Source organism: Cyprinus carpio, chromosome A6 (assembly GCF_018340385.1).
Source record: "Cyprinus carpio isolate SPL01 chromosome A6, ASM1834038v1, whole genome shotgun sequence".
In the NCBI taxonomy this organism is placed as follows: Eukaryota; Metazoa; Chordata; class Actinopteri; order Cypriniformes; family Cyprinidae; genus Cyprinus; species Cyprinus carpio.
In genome coordinates, this window is record NC_056577.1 from 6,586,131 (window position 1) to 6,602,706 (window position 16,576).

General features: G+C 36.2%; 1 protein-coding gene across 1 annotated transcript; it reads left to right on the forward strand.

The window, feature by feature from the left end:
* The first annotated feature begins 312 nt into the window (after positions 1-312).
* Positions 313-16,226, forward strand: LOC109052343 (mitogen-activated protein kinase kinase kinase 20-like). Its single transcript, XM_042757691.1, has 12 exons — positions 313-468; positions 4,442-4,622; positions 5,586-5,673; positions 6,901-7,002; positions 7,098-7,163; positions 7,246-7,274; positions 7,358-7,495; positions 8,617-8,703; positions 10,458-10,532; positions 11,126-11,233; positions 12,032-12,172; positions 15,345-16,226. Exons 1-12 carry the CDS (start codon positions 398-400, stop codon positions 15,690-15,692), a joined length of 1,434 nt encoding a protein of 477 aa, XP_042613625.1. The 5' UTR covers positions 313-397; the 3' UTR covers positions 15,693-16,226.
* The last annotated feature ends 350 nt before the right edge of the window (positions 16,227-16,576 follow it).

Genomic DNA, 16,576 nt, shown 5'->3' on the forward strand with positions numbered 1-16,576 from the left:
ATCCCTTTCATTGCCTGTCTGTGTCCGTGTAGAGGCGCTATTGTCATTAAATTTGTAACACCGTAACACCTGCGATATTATGCCGAATTCTTGGCTAATGAATATTAATTACGTAGAACGCCGACTGCCTATTACGTCTAGCTCATTAGCTGAAACGCTGCCGCTAATAAGTGGGCGCTAATCGAATCTTGGCGCAGGGGTTTGACTCATGAATATTAATTAGGTTACGTATTGGACTCTCCCGTTTGGTTACCGCTTAACGTCAGTTTGTCGTAATTAATATTCATAAGCCAAGCCTTTACCGTAGTAGGATCCATAATTTGTCCAGCGGTCCCAAGCGAGTGTCCTCTTATGGAAATGCTGTAACACGAGACAATGAGGCTGTGCATATTATCTAATGACTGGGATTGTTCAGAGAGCGACAGGCAAACGCGTTTCACCGGACCGCACGGAAAACACAAATAACAGGTAGGACAGCATGCTTTTAAATGTTAAGCAGAAAACACATTACGCTATGTATGTGTAGTAACATTAGTAACATTATTTGCTATATCATTGCGTGGGATGAGTTTTGAATCTGCAGCTGATCTTGTGCTTGGAGACTTCAGGAGAGTGTGACATAATGTTTGTCATTTATGTTTGTTGCGTTACAGAATCTCCAGTATTCCAAAAAAGTATTGCACGTTGTCCAAAAGTATTCTGAAGTATTCCAAACTCTTCCAAAGTATTTAACCTCAAATGGAGGGACTTAAAAATATTAACAAACCATAAAGAACAACACTGTTTAAAAATTCCTTTACAAAAAAACAAAATTACATGCACATACATGATGTGGAAATAATACAAATTAATGTTTTAACTTAAAACTTTATATTCCTATGGCCTCCTATGTGCTGTTTCTTTACATAATTAGTAATGATGGATATGTTAGGATGTTTTTTGGCAATGAATCAAGTCAGAGGTATGAATGAGCTGTTTCTGGTTAAGAATAGTTGAACGTGTGACACAGTTGTCTCCTGTTGGCCCCTGATATCACAGCCACGGGCCCCAGTGATGATATGCAGGTTGTTTTTAGAGACCGAGCGCTCTTTATGTGATAGACTGAGTATGGGACATAGGTTGGTCACTCTAAACCAGGGAAGCCGATCTGAGGTGAGGTCATAGATTTCAGGGAAGAGTGACGCATGTGCTAGTAATGTATAAGAAACCAGACCCCATTAACAACAACTACAACAGCATCAACGTTTACGACATTAGAGGCGAAAGCTAACATGAGCCTGGGCTGAAAGTGAAGTATTCAGAACTGCACTCTTGGATTTGGAAATGCTGGCAAATTCAGCTTGTGTTTGTTGCGACCGGTTGCGTCACACTTAATGGTTAGTTGACATGACAGTATGTTAGTTGATGTCAAGCAGTAACAGCAATGTCCTGCAGTGTGAGTAAGTTATACTTTATTTATAACAACATTTTTCTAATTCTTGTACATGCATTTTCATAATCACATTGAGAGACAAGGGTAATAATATATATATATATATATATATATATATATATATATATATATATATATATATATATATAAATCTGAATTATTAATTTATTATAAAAAATATATTATAATATAAAATACATTTGTCACACGGAAGGACTTTTAATTTTAATGTAAGAAGCTAATACACAGTTATTTTTTACTTTTTTCTGAACAGTTCCAATTTAGTGTTCTTTGGTTTGTGACAATAACAGAACCCTTTTTGGTGCTGAACCCTTTTTATAAAATTCCATGAAGAACCATGATTTGAAAGTAAAAATTATTGGTGAACCTTAATGGTGTTATAAAGAACCTTTTTGATAATAGTTTAATTTCGGTGATAGAAAATGATTTTGAGTTGTAAATAAAGATTACTGGAGTAAATAAATAAAAAAAAAAGATTCTTTCTAATTCAGAATATCGTGTTTAATATCGTGTTTAATTCAATGTGTGCACTTGCCATTTCACAATTAATTGTGAAATTTCTTAACATTTTCTGTTTCTAAGGAAATCCTACAAGCCTGCACCATATTTATATATCAAATGTGTGTGTATATATATATATATACACACACACATTTGATATATAAATATGGTGCAGGCTTGTAGGATTTCCTTAGAATGGCTGAGGTCATGAGGGCTTAAGAGTTCTGTGGGACTTTTTCACTGTTTCATAGTTTGCCATGCAAAAAATGTAAGTATGATTGCTTGTGTACATGATATATATATATCCCACAGAACTCTTAAGCCCTCATGACCTCAGCCATATCTAGGTGACAGAAAATGCTAGAGACATAAGAGTGGACTCTTTTGAGGCAGTGTACAGAACCCTGTGTGGGGCCTCCAGCCATATCAGAATATCATAGAGACCTGGGAATCATGGGAAAATAATCAGGCCAAGTCCACCATTGTGACAGCACGTTCTGGACAAGAAAGAGACAGGTTATAAATATCCGGTTTATTGACGAGTTCTTCATGGCTGCAGCTGAAAGCGCAAACAAGCACATTAACAAGTGTATAATCATATCAGTGCTGAACTTTGTTTATTCCTCTGCACCCAGTTCAATAAACCATAATTAGTTCAGAATTAAAAACAGATTGTTACATTTTAGTATTTTAGTATTATGATCTCTCCTGCTGTATATTTAAAAGCAGTTGTTTTTTTTTTCTATTTTGTGTAAAAAAATGTCTAATCTCTATTTGAACAGCAGTCCAAAACATTACAGTTGTCGTTTACCCCCGTCTCTCTTTTGTCTATGCTTGTGTTTTCATAATTCCTGTAAAATAAGGCTGAGGTTTAGTGTAGACAAAAGTGGCAGGAGTCCAATTACAGATGTAGCAGAGAACACCAAAGGCAAATACATGGCAAGTTGTTCTGCAGTTATGTGAACATGGTAAAGGATCACATGCAGGGGGAAGACATTTCACACAGACCTCCACTCAGGACATCTCCTCTCATGCTCCGACTGCATAAGAATCATCATAATTCATCATTCTTACAGAGGTTTTCTATGCATGACTGTGTGGCATTCTGCTTTAGAGATGTTTCAAATCTTTCTACATACAGTGCTGCAGGAATGAATCCTAAAGCTTGGAAACAAGTTATCAGTTTTACACTTCTGGTTCCATCGTTCCAAAGTCATTGGGTTGATTTTTTCATTGGGCCATTGGGTGGATAAATGCCTGAAATAAAGTTTGTGGTTGGCAAAAGCTCAGAATATTTTCACGTTTTATTCTGCAACATTAAAATATAACAGTAATACCCCACTTTTGATTTTTATAAGCTTTTACTTGTCTTAAAAAGGCAGTTGCTAATAAGTGGCTAGATGGGACTACAGAGGTTGTCGGGGACATTAAACGTCACCATGCCGAACTCTGTCTTGTTGTGTTTATACTGCCGCTCTTGCAAACTATTCTAATTCAAAAGTTTCCAACTTGTAGAGTTTAAATAAAGATTGGTGGCACTGAAGTCATGCTTCCCTGGTTGAGTTTAGAGCATTTATAGCTTGACTATTTTGAATTACTTTTTCATTTTATATTTTCAGTGCCATTTTTAAAGTGGTAATTTTGTTAAGTGCTTTTGACATTTTTATGTTTTTTTTATTAAATATTTCTATTTAGCTTTAATATATATTATTTTGGTGTTGGTTTTAGTATTTTAAGTTGTTCAGCTTGACAAGTCAACTACGTTTTTTAAGTGTAACTTTTTCATCTAATATTTAGAATTAATTTAAGTTGTATTACTCACCCCCACGTCATCCTAGATGTTCATGTCTTGCTTTCTTCAGTTGAAAAGAAATTAAGGTTTTTGAGGAAAACATTCCAGGATTTCTCTCTATACAGTGGACTTCAATGGGACGACCAAATTGCCGATCCCAAAAAATCCCAGCCAAGGAGTAAGGGTCTAGCAAAACAATTGGTAATTTTCTGAAAAAAATTAAAATGTATATACTTTTTAACCACAAATGCTCATCTTGCACCAGCCCGATCTCACACATTACGTAATCATGTTGGAAAGGTCACGCGTAGGCGAAAGCAAGTCAAATGCCCTTTTCAAAATAAGGAGTTTTTCGCCCTACCCTAACTTTTTGAACCAAAGTATTCTTCAAAATATCTTGCTTTGTGTTCAGCACAAGAAAGAATTTAATACAGATTTGGGACAACATGAGAGTGAGTAAAAAATGACAGAATTTTCATTTTCTTTATAAATATTTTTTCAGTTTAAAAGTTTATATTTTTGTCGCAACTTTATTTTTATCATGTTTTTATTATTATTATTATAAAATATTTAATTTGTCACATTGTACTGATCACTTCATTGGCCTAATATGTTTATATATATATATATATATATATATATATATATATATATATATATATATATTAATTTGCCTTGTCTCTCTCTTTCCTCAGCCACGGTGAGTGTCAGTATGAGATGTCGTCCCTCAGCGCTAGCTTCGTTCAGATCCGTTTCGATGACATCCGCTTCTATGAGAACTGTGGCGGTGGGAGCTTTGGGAGCGTGTACCGGGCACACTGGATCTCTCAGGACAAAGAAGTGGCTGTCAAAAAACTGCTGAAGATTGACGCTGAGGTTTGTTAGACTCACAGTTATTTAGTGTTTATGAATGTGTTGTTATTTTGTGAGCTTAAGTGAGCCAAGTCAAATATTATTTTACAGTACACATTGTTTCAAAGCAGCTGTACAGAAAATCATGATGCTCATGTGTATAATATCTTATTCATGCCTTCTAATAATATTTAACAGATTAATGATGGATAATAAAATAGTTATATATATATATATATATATATATATATATATATATATACATATATTCAGGCCTGTTTGAAATGCTAAATGCAGTTGTGTTCATGCACAATATGAAACTGTAAATTTGCATTCTATGCAAAAGTATACGCTAAAATCAGTACATCAAATTAGCCGAACGTCCCAATATTCACTATGCATGTTGCATCCGTTGAGATATTAATCAAATTCAGTACATAATCTAAATGTTGAGAAAGCTGGACACAGTATGTGTGTACATAGCCAGTATTACATCATTTCCTGTATTCCTTCCATCCATCAGACTTGTTTACTGTCATGACTGAGGGGGAGTGTAAGCATGTACAGTTTTCCATGACCATCTCTTTTCCTTCATCTCTCCCCTGCCTTTCTCTATTTCTCTTTGTCTAAAGCAAATTTGATATATTGTGAGTGTAAGATGCAGCATCTTAATGTGGGGTTGCAGGCGGTGTGCGTTACTGTCAGTATGAATGCAGGCTCAGCAGCACTGACAGAGTCTGTTCCACCAGAGTTTAGCAGCTTTCCTGGCTGAAGCCATTCAGTTCGAGTCCCAGCGGACATGTCCCACAATACTGTTAATGGCTCCATGTTCACGCACATTTCTAGTGTAATATTTGACCTCGACATACTTTAATGAAAAAATAGTTTGATGACATTGATGCAGCACTCATTTGAGCCTGAGTGTTTGACCGCAGTCTGTGACCTTCATCTCTGACTCTGTCTTTTCTTTTTTTTCACCTCATCCAGGCTGAGATTCTGAGTGTCCTGAGCCACAAAAATATTATTCAGTTCTACGGAGCCATTCTGGAAGCGCCCAACTATGGCATTGTCACAGGTAATAATAAAATGTGGTCTGTTTTTGTTTCATAATCAGTTAAACGTTTTATTGCACAGAGTTTCTCTTTAAATGAGATCTGAGAACCAGGGTTCCTATGCAGCATGGAATTCTGAGTTTATATGATACCCCTCTCTTAAAAATTTCACTACTGCCTATTGCCATGTTGTTGTGACTGTAAAAAGCTTTGTGGGTAATCAGGGTGTGGGGATAATTCATCAACAGGACAGACGCACATTTACACGCTTACACAGTTGTCTTGCCATTTTTTAAACATCCTATTGTGATCTTTGTCTCCAGGGATGTAAATGTGCTTATGAGCAGATTTATGTGGCCTAATCGTTTCTCGAGAGCATGTCTGTCAGTGGCTTTGTCAGCTGGGTATTCAGTAAATTCAACGGCTGTGCATGCCGTCTTCCTCTGACTCCTTCTGCCAGCATCTGCTCCCTGTGTGTCTGTGGATGTGTGCATGTGTAAATGGGAAGCCCTGAGTGTGCTAAGCTGTGTTTGACTTCACTCGAGGGTTGGTGATAGATGATCTCATGTGTTGATTGACATCTCGACATGAGGCAAGCTTTTTGCTGGTTAAGCTTGTCTTTCTCATTCCTTTCCGCTTGTCTGTATGTAAAACTGGTTACAATGACAAGTAATACACACAAACGAGTATGTTGTATTCGACAAGAATGTAGTAAATTGATGACTTTTTTAATGTTACTAAAGATTTCTATTTCAGATAAATGCTGTTCATTTGAAGTTTCTGTTCATCCAATAATGAAAAAATAATAATTGGTTTCCACAAAGATATCATGCAGCACAGCAGTTTTCAACACTGATACTAATAAAAATGTTAATTGTGCAGCAAATCAGCATATTAGAATGATTTCTGAAGGATCATGTGACACTGAAGACTGGAGTAATGATGCTGAAAATTCAACTTTGCATCACAGGAATGAATTACATTTTAAAATCTATTAAATTAGAAAACAGGTATTTTAAAATTTTAATAACATTTCACAACATTACTGTTTTTACTGTATTTTTATCAAATAAATGCAGCCTAAGAGGCTTTTAAAAAACAGTAAAAATATCTTACCGACCCCAAATTTTCAACAGTACTGTATATATGTTACAAACAAATTAAGCTATAATCTACAGGATATATCAGCTCCACAACCTTTAGTTGACACATGTGGTGATATGTATATGGTTTGTGTATTTTTATTGTAGAATATGCCAGCAGAGGATCACTGTATGAATATTTGTCCAGTGTTGACAGTGAGGAGATGGATATGGATCAAGTAATGACCTGGGCGATGGATATTGCTAAAGGTATGTGCCTGTATGAATACGTGTGTTTATGTAATGAGCTCAGTCACATTTTCCTTATGAGCTAATGGCTGGTTCTGTGATTTGTTTCTCTGTAGGAATGCATTATTTACATGCCGAGGCCCCTGTGAAAGTCATTCATAGAGACCTGAAGTCAAGAAATGGTGAGCTGTGAGCAATTTCACAAACAAAAAATGCAAACATGATGATTATTCACAAATAAATATTTTCTTTTCTCTCCATTAGTTGTGTTAACTGCAGAAAATGTATTAAAGGTATGTTTCCTTTGTAAAAAAAATCTTAGGATTTAAACTGTGCTCATAATATCAATTTAACTGTGCCTATTTGTTGGTGTCAGATCTGTGATTTTGGAGCATCTAAGTTGGTTTCTCACACAACACACATGTCTCTGGTTGGCACCTTCCCTTGGATGGCCCCTGAAGTGATCCAGAGTCTGCCCGTCTCAGAAACATGTGACACCTACTCATATGGCGTGGTCAGTACTTGTATTTGTATGACTTACATTTGTAGTTTAAATGTGATCACGTTTATTCTATCGCTGTATCCCTGGAATAATAAAAAAGGGGTCATATAATGGGATAATTTAAGAATTAAAATTCTGCAAGATTCAAATGGACCTTTTCCACATTTCCGGGTTTCTCAGCAGCGGAAGTCGTCATAGTTGGGTTAACTTGAAGAGCAGTGAATGGGAGGGTACCACAAATATATATTTTTTTTGCATTCCCATTTGCTCAAACAGCAAAAGAAAAACTCCACGATAGTGTTTTCGTGACTTTCAATAAAAGGAAAAAAAATTGCAGAAGAGAGAACGATGTCAAATTTTATCGTCTCTCCCATAGACGCTGCATTAGAAACACCCTCGCATTAGCATTAACTGTTTTTTTGTAATTTGATGCAAAGGTGATATAATGCAAAGAATAGTGTTAAAAATGTACTTAAAAAAAAAATACAAAGATGAAAAACTTTTGTGGATTTACGATTTTGATGACCGTTAAACGTCTTGTGAAAAGGGTCCATTTTCTTTTTTCATGTAACACATAAAGAGTTTTGAAGAATTTTGATGTACACTACTTGTATACTTTTATTTAGCAATGATGCATTATAATTAATCAATAGGGACACACAAAAAGACTTTAACATTGTTGCAAAAAATTCTTTTTCAATTCATCAAAGAATCCTGAATAGAAAGTATTATGGTTTCCCTTTCATTGTATAGAACAGAGCAGCCAGGACATTTCGCTAAATATCTTCCATTGAAGAAAAACAAATGCTGAGGCTTGTATATTTAAAGTAATAAAAAAGCATTGTTTGTTCATACAAGTATGTTTGTTCATATAAGCAATGATTGTTCACACAAGGATATATGTATGTGTGTGTGTGTGTGTCTGTATATATATAGACACACACATTTATGTTTACACATTTATGTTTGACTGTCTGAATTAATTGTTATTTCAAACACAGTCTGCATCAACTGCATTCCACGTGTTGTTCAACCCATATATGTTTGTGTTTGTGTTATATGCCAGATTTGTTGTAGAGAGCAATGCCAGGACATATGCATATTTATTGTTTGATTTGTGGTTTGTCTTGCAGGTATTGTGGGAGATGCTAACCAGAGAAGTACCATTTAAAGGTTTTGAGGGTTTGCAGGTGGCCTGGTTGGTGGTGGAAAAACATGAGGTACTACACAGTATCCCACAATCCCTCAGTGTTCTGAGAGGAATGCTAATACTGTAAAACCACCACATGAATGTAATGTCAGTACAGTTACATTACTGTTTAAATTTTAAAGTCAGTTTTTGCAATGAATATGTCTGTCATACATTGTCAGTAGTGTATTTTGTTAACTTTGGCGGACTCTATTCCTGGCTTTGTTCCAAAACTTAGTGAACTGCCTTCTGTCCGACATAGACAGCTGCATCCTCACTAGATTGGAACCTCTGTTTAACCTCTGTTTCCCACAAGGAATCTGTGCCAACAAAACACATTTGCGTTTTCATTTATCACATTTTGGTGGAGTTTATCATGCTTTAATTCTCTCACTAGCTTTGTTTACATGCACTCATTCGCTTCAGTTTGACTGAATCCAATTCGATTTCAGATTCACATATTTGCATTTACATGTGCATTACATGTATTCTGAACAAAACGCATGTGTTATGCCCAGTTGCCACATTCAGATCTGGAGAACAGGACATTTTGCCTTGATGTCACATCTAAAAAGAACGCTGACATAAAAGATGTAAACAAAGATGTAAGATGTAAACACATTCATAAGACGTAAAACATGTCAGGTCTACACCAGCTCTTCCAATCCGATCGAAATATAGTTTGGATCACCCTCAGTCAGATTGATTGAGGTGTTTACATGAAGGCTTCTCAATCACATTATTCAGTTGCATGTACATGTAGCTACTTTGTCTGCCATCTTTGGATTGTCATAATGCATTATTAGATTGCATTCCCCATAACTTATATATATGCAGTGCTTCCTAAGAATTTGACCTAAAGAAATCAAAAGTAGATTTTGCATGGATCCCACCTAATCATGATGTTTTGGAACAGTTACGTTTCTTGTTCTTTCTGTGGGATGGAACGGAACAGTATGATAATGGATTCCATTGCTGGTTATTTATAGCGGGCTGATGCAGAGGGTTCACTCTGTATGTGTACAAGACCCTCTGCAACATTTATTGAGCACTAGCACACATTACGGAGAGTTAAGATATATTGTAGTTCTCTTTATGCGTCTGCAGAGAAGCCATCAAGTGAAGACCACAGTGGTTTTAGTGCTGTAGGGGGTAGTCAGGAAACAATTTTAGATAAACATCCCAGCCTGAGACAGAGAGAAAGGGAGCAAGTATTTATAAGAGAAAATGTTGGCGAGGGGGAGTGGGAGAGGTCAAAAGATGGATGAAAAGATATTTTGGTTTTATGTTAAATTCCCAGTGGGAAGGAGCAGTTTCCATTCTCTCGTGGGCTCATGATTATGTGGTGTGCCAGTGCTGTTCGTCAGATCTAATACTGTGCAGCTATTGCTATTGGACGAGCCACATGTGTGGCTTATCAAATGCGATTCGACAAGTCTCCATTACAGCATCTCTCCTCACATGCTCTCAGAGTTACATTATCTTGAGTGAGAACTCAGTTTTATCACTTAGTAGTGTAAACAGCACCCATGTAAAAGCTTTTTGTTAATCCTTATATACTGGTTATTATATATCAGACTCTTTGAAAATGGAGATATACGTTCCATTTGAGTTGTGATGTAAACTTAGCCCAGAGGAACGCTTTGCAGCAGTTGCTCTGGAGAGCTTAAACCAGACATGTGCTAAAATTAGAGTTTTATGTAATGGCTGCTATAATGGGTTTTTGAACTGGATTCTAATGTGTGTGCTTGTGTCTGTGGCATTTGTATGGGTCATGTGTTCCAGAGGCCGACCATTCCCAGCAGCTGCCCCGCTAGCTTTGCAGACCTGATGAGATGCTGCTGGATTGCAGAGCCCAAGGTACGTGGTGGGATAGAGCCGAAATTCAGCTCATATGATGCGCAGGATCACTGGAATCCTAATAACTGTTAAAATTTAGTCATTCAGCAGATGAGCCTTTTGAATGAAGGAACATCACAAGCAGCTGTTCGTTCAAATGAAGTCAAGATTTTAAAATGAAACTATGCATGTTTGTGAACATCTTCACATTGAGTCCGAAATAACTGCAAGAATCATTCTACATTATTCTCTTTTTTTCAGAATTTTTTGGAGAATTTGGATTTTTTTTTTCAGAGAATGGTGATTCATATTCAACTTCAATGTGAACAGTTTAATACCAAAAAACTAAAAAAAAAAGTGTGCAAATTATGCGCTTTATTCTTACTAACCTCAGTGTAAATTTTTCATGATTTCTCAAATTTGGTGGTAGGTAGGTGTGTAGGAGGTTTATGACCTAACAGTTTAAGAGCTAAATGAGAAAGGAACGAAAAAAGGAGAGTGGATGAGGTTTTTATCATTTTAATGAATGCTTGATCTCAAACTTTGATTTAGTTGGTGTATTAAATCGTGCCGAAGAATGGCCATAATAAACATAATAAAACTTTCATCTCCAGGAAAGGCCACATTTCAAACAGATCCTGAGCACCCTGGAGACCATGAAAAATGACAGCAAACTGCCCGACCAATGCAACTCCTTCTTACATAACAAAGCAGAGTGGAGGTACGTCCAGTCCAGAACCTTTTTTTAAGTGTTCTGAAGTGTTAAATAAAAAATAAAAAGTTATAAGCATGCCTTACAAACAAAAAAATGCCAACATATTTTATTAGCTGTCTGACTACTTCACTTTTTAGCCATATGAAATTACAACATATAAACTTACTGGCATAATTGTGAAATTATCAAAATTATTTTCAGTTAAATTTAACTTGTATTAAACTTTAAACTTGCTTTTAAACTTTTCTGAGTATCAAGTTTTTGAGGAACTATAGTATAATAATTTAAGTAAAAAGTAGACTAGGTTTTGACTAGGTTACAACAGAGGTACGAGCTGTAAGAGCAAAAACACAAATAGAGGAAACAAACACAATGAATACTTGACTTCAGCAGAGCGGCAGTGCATGAAGAGAGATATGTCAGAGGAATGGAAAAAGAGCGAGGAGCAGAAGGGGGAGGAAGAGGGAGGGTGAGACATTCTGGAAACGCTCCTCATGAGAGTGGTAGAGAAATCAATTCTAGCAGGAGGGACGTTTTGAGAGTGTGTGTGGAGAGATTTTGGCAGGGGCTGATATGGCTTTTGAGGGTGGAGGGGGGCATTCTGGCCTTCCTTCACATACCTGTTTATAAATAGCCAAAGGAAAGGCTTTGAGTGGAGGGTTGTATTGTTTAGCATACAGTACCCCCTGCTGGCACAGATAGGAATTGCAGACAGCTGTCTTTGTTTTTTAGGTCAAAGGTGCATTTCGGTTTGGTGATAATGATACAGTGTGTTAATCAAACTTCCTGTGTCTTCTCTCTGTAATGTGAGATTGAGGAGACGCTGGAACGCTTAAAGCAGTTGGAGATGGAGTTGAGCTGTAAGGAGCAGGAGCTGGCAGAAAGAGAAAGACGACTGACAGAGTGGGAAAACAGACTTATGGAAAGATCCAGATCCTGCACTCCTGTGAGTCCTCATCATTCTGTGCTAAGAAAAAAACAACAAAAAAAAAACATCTAATTTTGCAACCACACTTCTGCATACAGTGTACTACATAGTATTACAATCCAAAAGGGCGAGAATCCTCTTTATTATCATTATGAAGTGAAGTGTGGCCAAGTATTGTGATCCATACTCTGAATTTGTGCTTAACCCATCCAAGTGCACACACACAGTAGTGGACAGCACTCCCCGGCATCCGGGGAGCAGTTGGGGGTTCGGTGCCTTGCTCAAGGGTCTCACCTCAGTCGTGGTATTGAGGAAGAGACCGCTGGTTATTAAATCCCCCCACCAACAACTCCTACCAGACCTGAGACTCGAACCTTCAGGTTACAAGTCCAACCCTCTAACCATTAGGCCACGACTGCCCTTATTGTATTACAATTCAGTTTGATGCCACTAGTGGACTCTTCACCTTTATGGAGTGTGTTATTTTTGCACCACTAGTGGGCTCAATTGTAATATAATAACTATTAAGAGTATTCTCAAACTCGCCTTGTCTGAAATTGGACAGACAAAACAGATAAACAGTCTTACCCAAAATTCTGATTGAGCTAAAATTGCTGTGTTGGGCTGGTCTAGATAGTTTTGATAGTGTCACTGTGTTTTTACTTTCTGCTGCAATATGAATGGCTTACTTATAGTTGTCTGTGCATGTGAAGCTGAGATACTGTAGGAGAAAGAAGGAAGTATACACTATGGGCCTCATTCATGAAACATGAGCAGAATGATTATGTGTGTGTGTGTGTGTGTGTGTGTGTGTGTGTGTGTGTGTGTGTGTGTGTGTGTGTGTGTGTGTGTGTGTGTGTGTGTGTGTGTGTGTGTGTGTGTGTAAATCATTGGTAAAGAAATTGGACTTGCGTACATTTTTGGATTCATGAAAATGTTAATATTTTCATGAATTTTCATATTTTCAAAATGTTAGATGGTACACAAAAAATATACGCCTGCTCCCAACCATGTGTAAATGATGCGTAAAACATCCAAATGTTTCGTTTTCTTTTAAACACTGCATTTTGATAACTCTATATGCAGTATAATAATATTTTATACGTTTGTTTGCCAAAATAGCTAGGTAAACTTTAAGATATTGAGGTTAAACATATTTGGCTTGCTGTCCACAGTGGAGGGGCTCATTAACATACACACGTTTAACTATTAAATCTGAGGTTTATGAATCTGAAGCAGAGTTTTTGGGGAGGTCCATTTTACACGCCTGTTATTCCTAATTTATTCATATATTTATGAAATTTTAAGAATAATTAAATGATTTTAATCAAGTGTTTTATATGACACACCAATGCACAGTTTTTTTAAAGTTGTAGAATGCTGACATTTTCATGTTTTCATGTGACATGCAGCACTCTGATAAAGTAGGATGTCGCTCAAAGCAGTAGTGAAACTTCAACAAAGTTTGGACTAAAACAGACCTTTGCATTGTGTGCAACATTACTGGCAGGGGGCCTTAAAGGGAAACTCCACCTCAAAGTGAAAATTTTGACATTAATCACTTACCCCCATGTTGTTCCAAACCTGTAAAAGCTTTGTTCGTCTTCGGAACACAATTTAAGATATTTTGCCACAAGGATGCGCTGTTTCTACGTGTGTTTAGCGTTGATTTGAAAGAAAACAGAAAACACAAATCCTTGTGGTGCGGATGATACAGAAGAGTATATGGAGAGACACAGAGGAGACTGTTGACAAAGGAATTGTTGAATAAAGTCTTCTTTTTTTTTCTTCACTTACAAAAAGTGTTCCCGTCAATTTATGTAACCCAGATTGCATGTCTGATGGCAGATGGAGTATTCTACATTTCCTGGACCTTGACACTGTTATTTATTTGGCAGTCTATGGGACAGTCCCAGGCCTCCAGTTTTCCCCCCAGTTTTCATTCAAAATATCTTAAATTGTGTTCTGAAGACTAACAAAGCTTTTACAGGTTTGGAACGACATGGGGGTAAATGATTAATGACAAAATTTTCATTTTGGGGTGGAGTATCCCTTTAATTGTGTCATGCAAATTTTGGCAGGCATAGAAGGTCATCGGAGTACATTTGCATAGAGAAAATCTGCAGTAATACAGTGTACACAGTAACATGCCCTCGTGACGAAGAAGTGTGAAAAGAGAAGTATACTTGAGCATATTTTTAAATATTTATTTTATATTTGTAATTACATTTTTTTAATGACGTTGAAGCTTATATAAAATATAATAAAGTACTTATGCTTTTGTATGTTAGTCAACACATCAAAAAATAAATAATCCTAATGATTTTAAAATGCACTTTAAAGTATAAGTTTTGATTTGACATTATTACAAAGTGCACTTAGTGCACTCATTTTTAAAAGTGTTAAGAAACTAATGTAAATGTATATTATTAAAAAAATGTACTCATTAATTACACTGAGGCCTTTATTTCATTAATATTATATTATCTGCAACTTTTTTAAAAGTACACTACAAGTGCACATTAAATACAATTAAGCACACTTTTCCACAAAGGTGTCTATCACCGTGGAATTTCAAGATTAGTCAAAAAGTTATTAAAATCTTAAAAGGTTTAAAAGTTTAGGAAAGGAGATTTCTATAGTCCATATTATTAATAAAAAATTGAATAAAAAAAGGTTTTCTTTGTAGGTGAGTATCTTATAAAAATATTGGTAACACTTAAAGTTTTTTATATATATAATGTATTATAAAAGTAGTTTTAATGCATTAATTATGCTTTGTAATGAACCTTATAATGCATTTTATTATCTCATGAATAATTGTAGTCACTGTTATAACACTATAATACTTATCTATTAATTATTACACCTTTAGAAAGTGTTAGAAAATATTAAAACACAAACAAGCCTTTAAATATTAAAATGCATTTTATTTTTAACTAACGTTACAATTATTTATGAAAATATACAATGCATTATAACATACATTATGAGTACCTTTATAATGCATTATACATAAAGGCTTTAAGTACCAAATCTTAGAAAATCATGCAAATTTGTAGGCCAGAAGGAATTGGAATGCTGTAGTTTCCATTTAACGTAAATGTACTGTAAGTGTGAATGTACATTTCCACCTCTCATTCAAATAACTATCTGCAAACTTTCAATTGACTTTATGTTCTTTCCGCAGCTGTTTTCACATATTTCCCCCTTGGCGGCCACTCTCAGTGCTGAGTCCTTCTATGAGGCTCATATGGAGGAGAGCAAAAGCTCGGAGGTCAGCTGTCAGATTTCATCAGCCTGCAGTAACGGGGATCTGGGCCAGGCCAGTCTACAGAAGCTCATGCTGGGGTTCGGGGGCGTCTTTGACCTGGATATGAACATTCCCAGCGGTAACCTCGTCAGCCAGTCAGGGATGCAGTTGAACATGCAAGCAAAGAAGAATTCCTCCAAGTCCTGCAGTGTTCGTGAGGGACGTAAACTGAGTATGGCCATCACCATGGATGACTTTGGCTGGTCTGACGACGACAGCGATTAGTGGAGGGCAGCACGGTATGATAGGGCGGGGTTAGATGGGGTCAGAGCCGGTCCAAGCAAGGTCAAATGTTGAGAGTCAGAGCTACCAAAATCAGGAATTAATAGTTTAAACTGTAACGATTGATCTGAATATTTTAAAAAAATAGTTGCACCCATTTGTGGTATGTTTCAGTGCAAAAAAAAAACATGCATTACTTGATCCAGAGCAGAATATTACGCTCCCCCTTTAGCAGTAGGGCTGCAGTTCTGAATATACCGGCTAACCAGTATAAATACCCTTTGATAAACAGCAAGCACGATGAATGATACTGCGTTCTAATTGGGAAGATACGGGGTACTGCATAAATGCCCATAAATGGAAGCATTTACCATTGGTAGGAGGGATTTATCTCTGAGTGAGATACCAGATCAAACTGAGATTTCCCCTGTGAGACACATTTACAGTATTTATAAAGTGTGATGTGAGATTTAATGAGATTTCTGAAGCTCTTTTTGTAAAGCCCTGAAGTTTTTATAAAATAAAGGAAATACTGAACTTGTTTGAAATGGGTCAAACTACAAGGGAACATTTCCAATATTTATGTTATAAAAAATATATGTTGAACAAAATATTATAATTCACTCACTGGAGTTCTTTCAAAACTTCCATCATTGAATTATGTCTTTAGTTTTATCCTAAAACCACTTAATTCATGGGGCTTGCTAAGGCAAGACTATTACTATTGCTCAAACATAGGTTTATGGATTTGAACAAACCTCTAACCCCAAGTACTCATTTTCAGCACTGAAGTTGTTCTGCATCGTTTGTGGTATATATTATTTATTGGCATAAATTATACATCATATTATGTGATAGATTATAAAACAGGTAAACTTGTTTCTAAT

Coding starts and splice junctions, on each gene's coding strand:
- LOC109052343 (XM_042757691.1), top strand. CDS start 398: ATGACTGGGATTGTTCAGAGAGCGACAGGCAAACGCGTTTCACCGGAC. Junction 7,275..7,357: donor CTGCAGAAAATGTATTAAAG/GTATGTTTCCTT, acceptor TGTTGGTGTCAG/ATCTGTGATTTTGGAGCATC. Junction 11,234..12,031: donor ATAACAAAGCAGAGTGGAGG/TACGTCCAGTCC, acceptor TTCTCTCTGTAA/TGTGAGATTGAGGAGACGCT.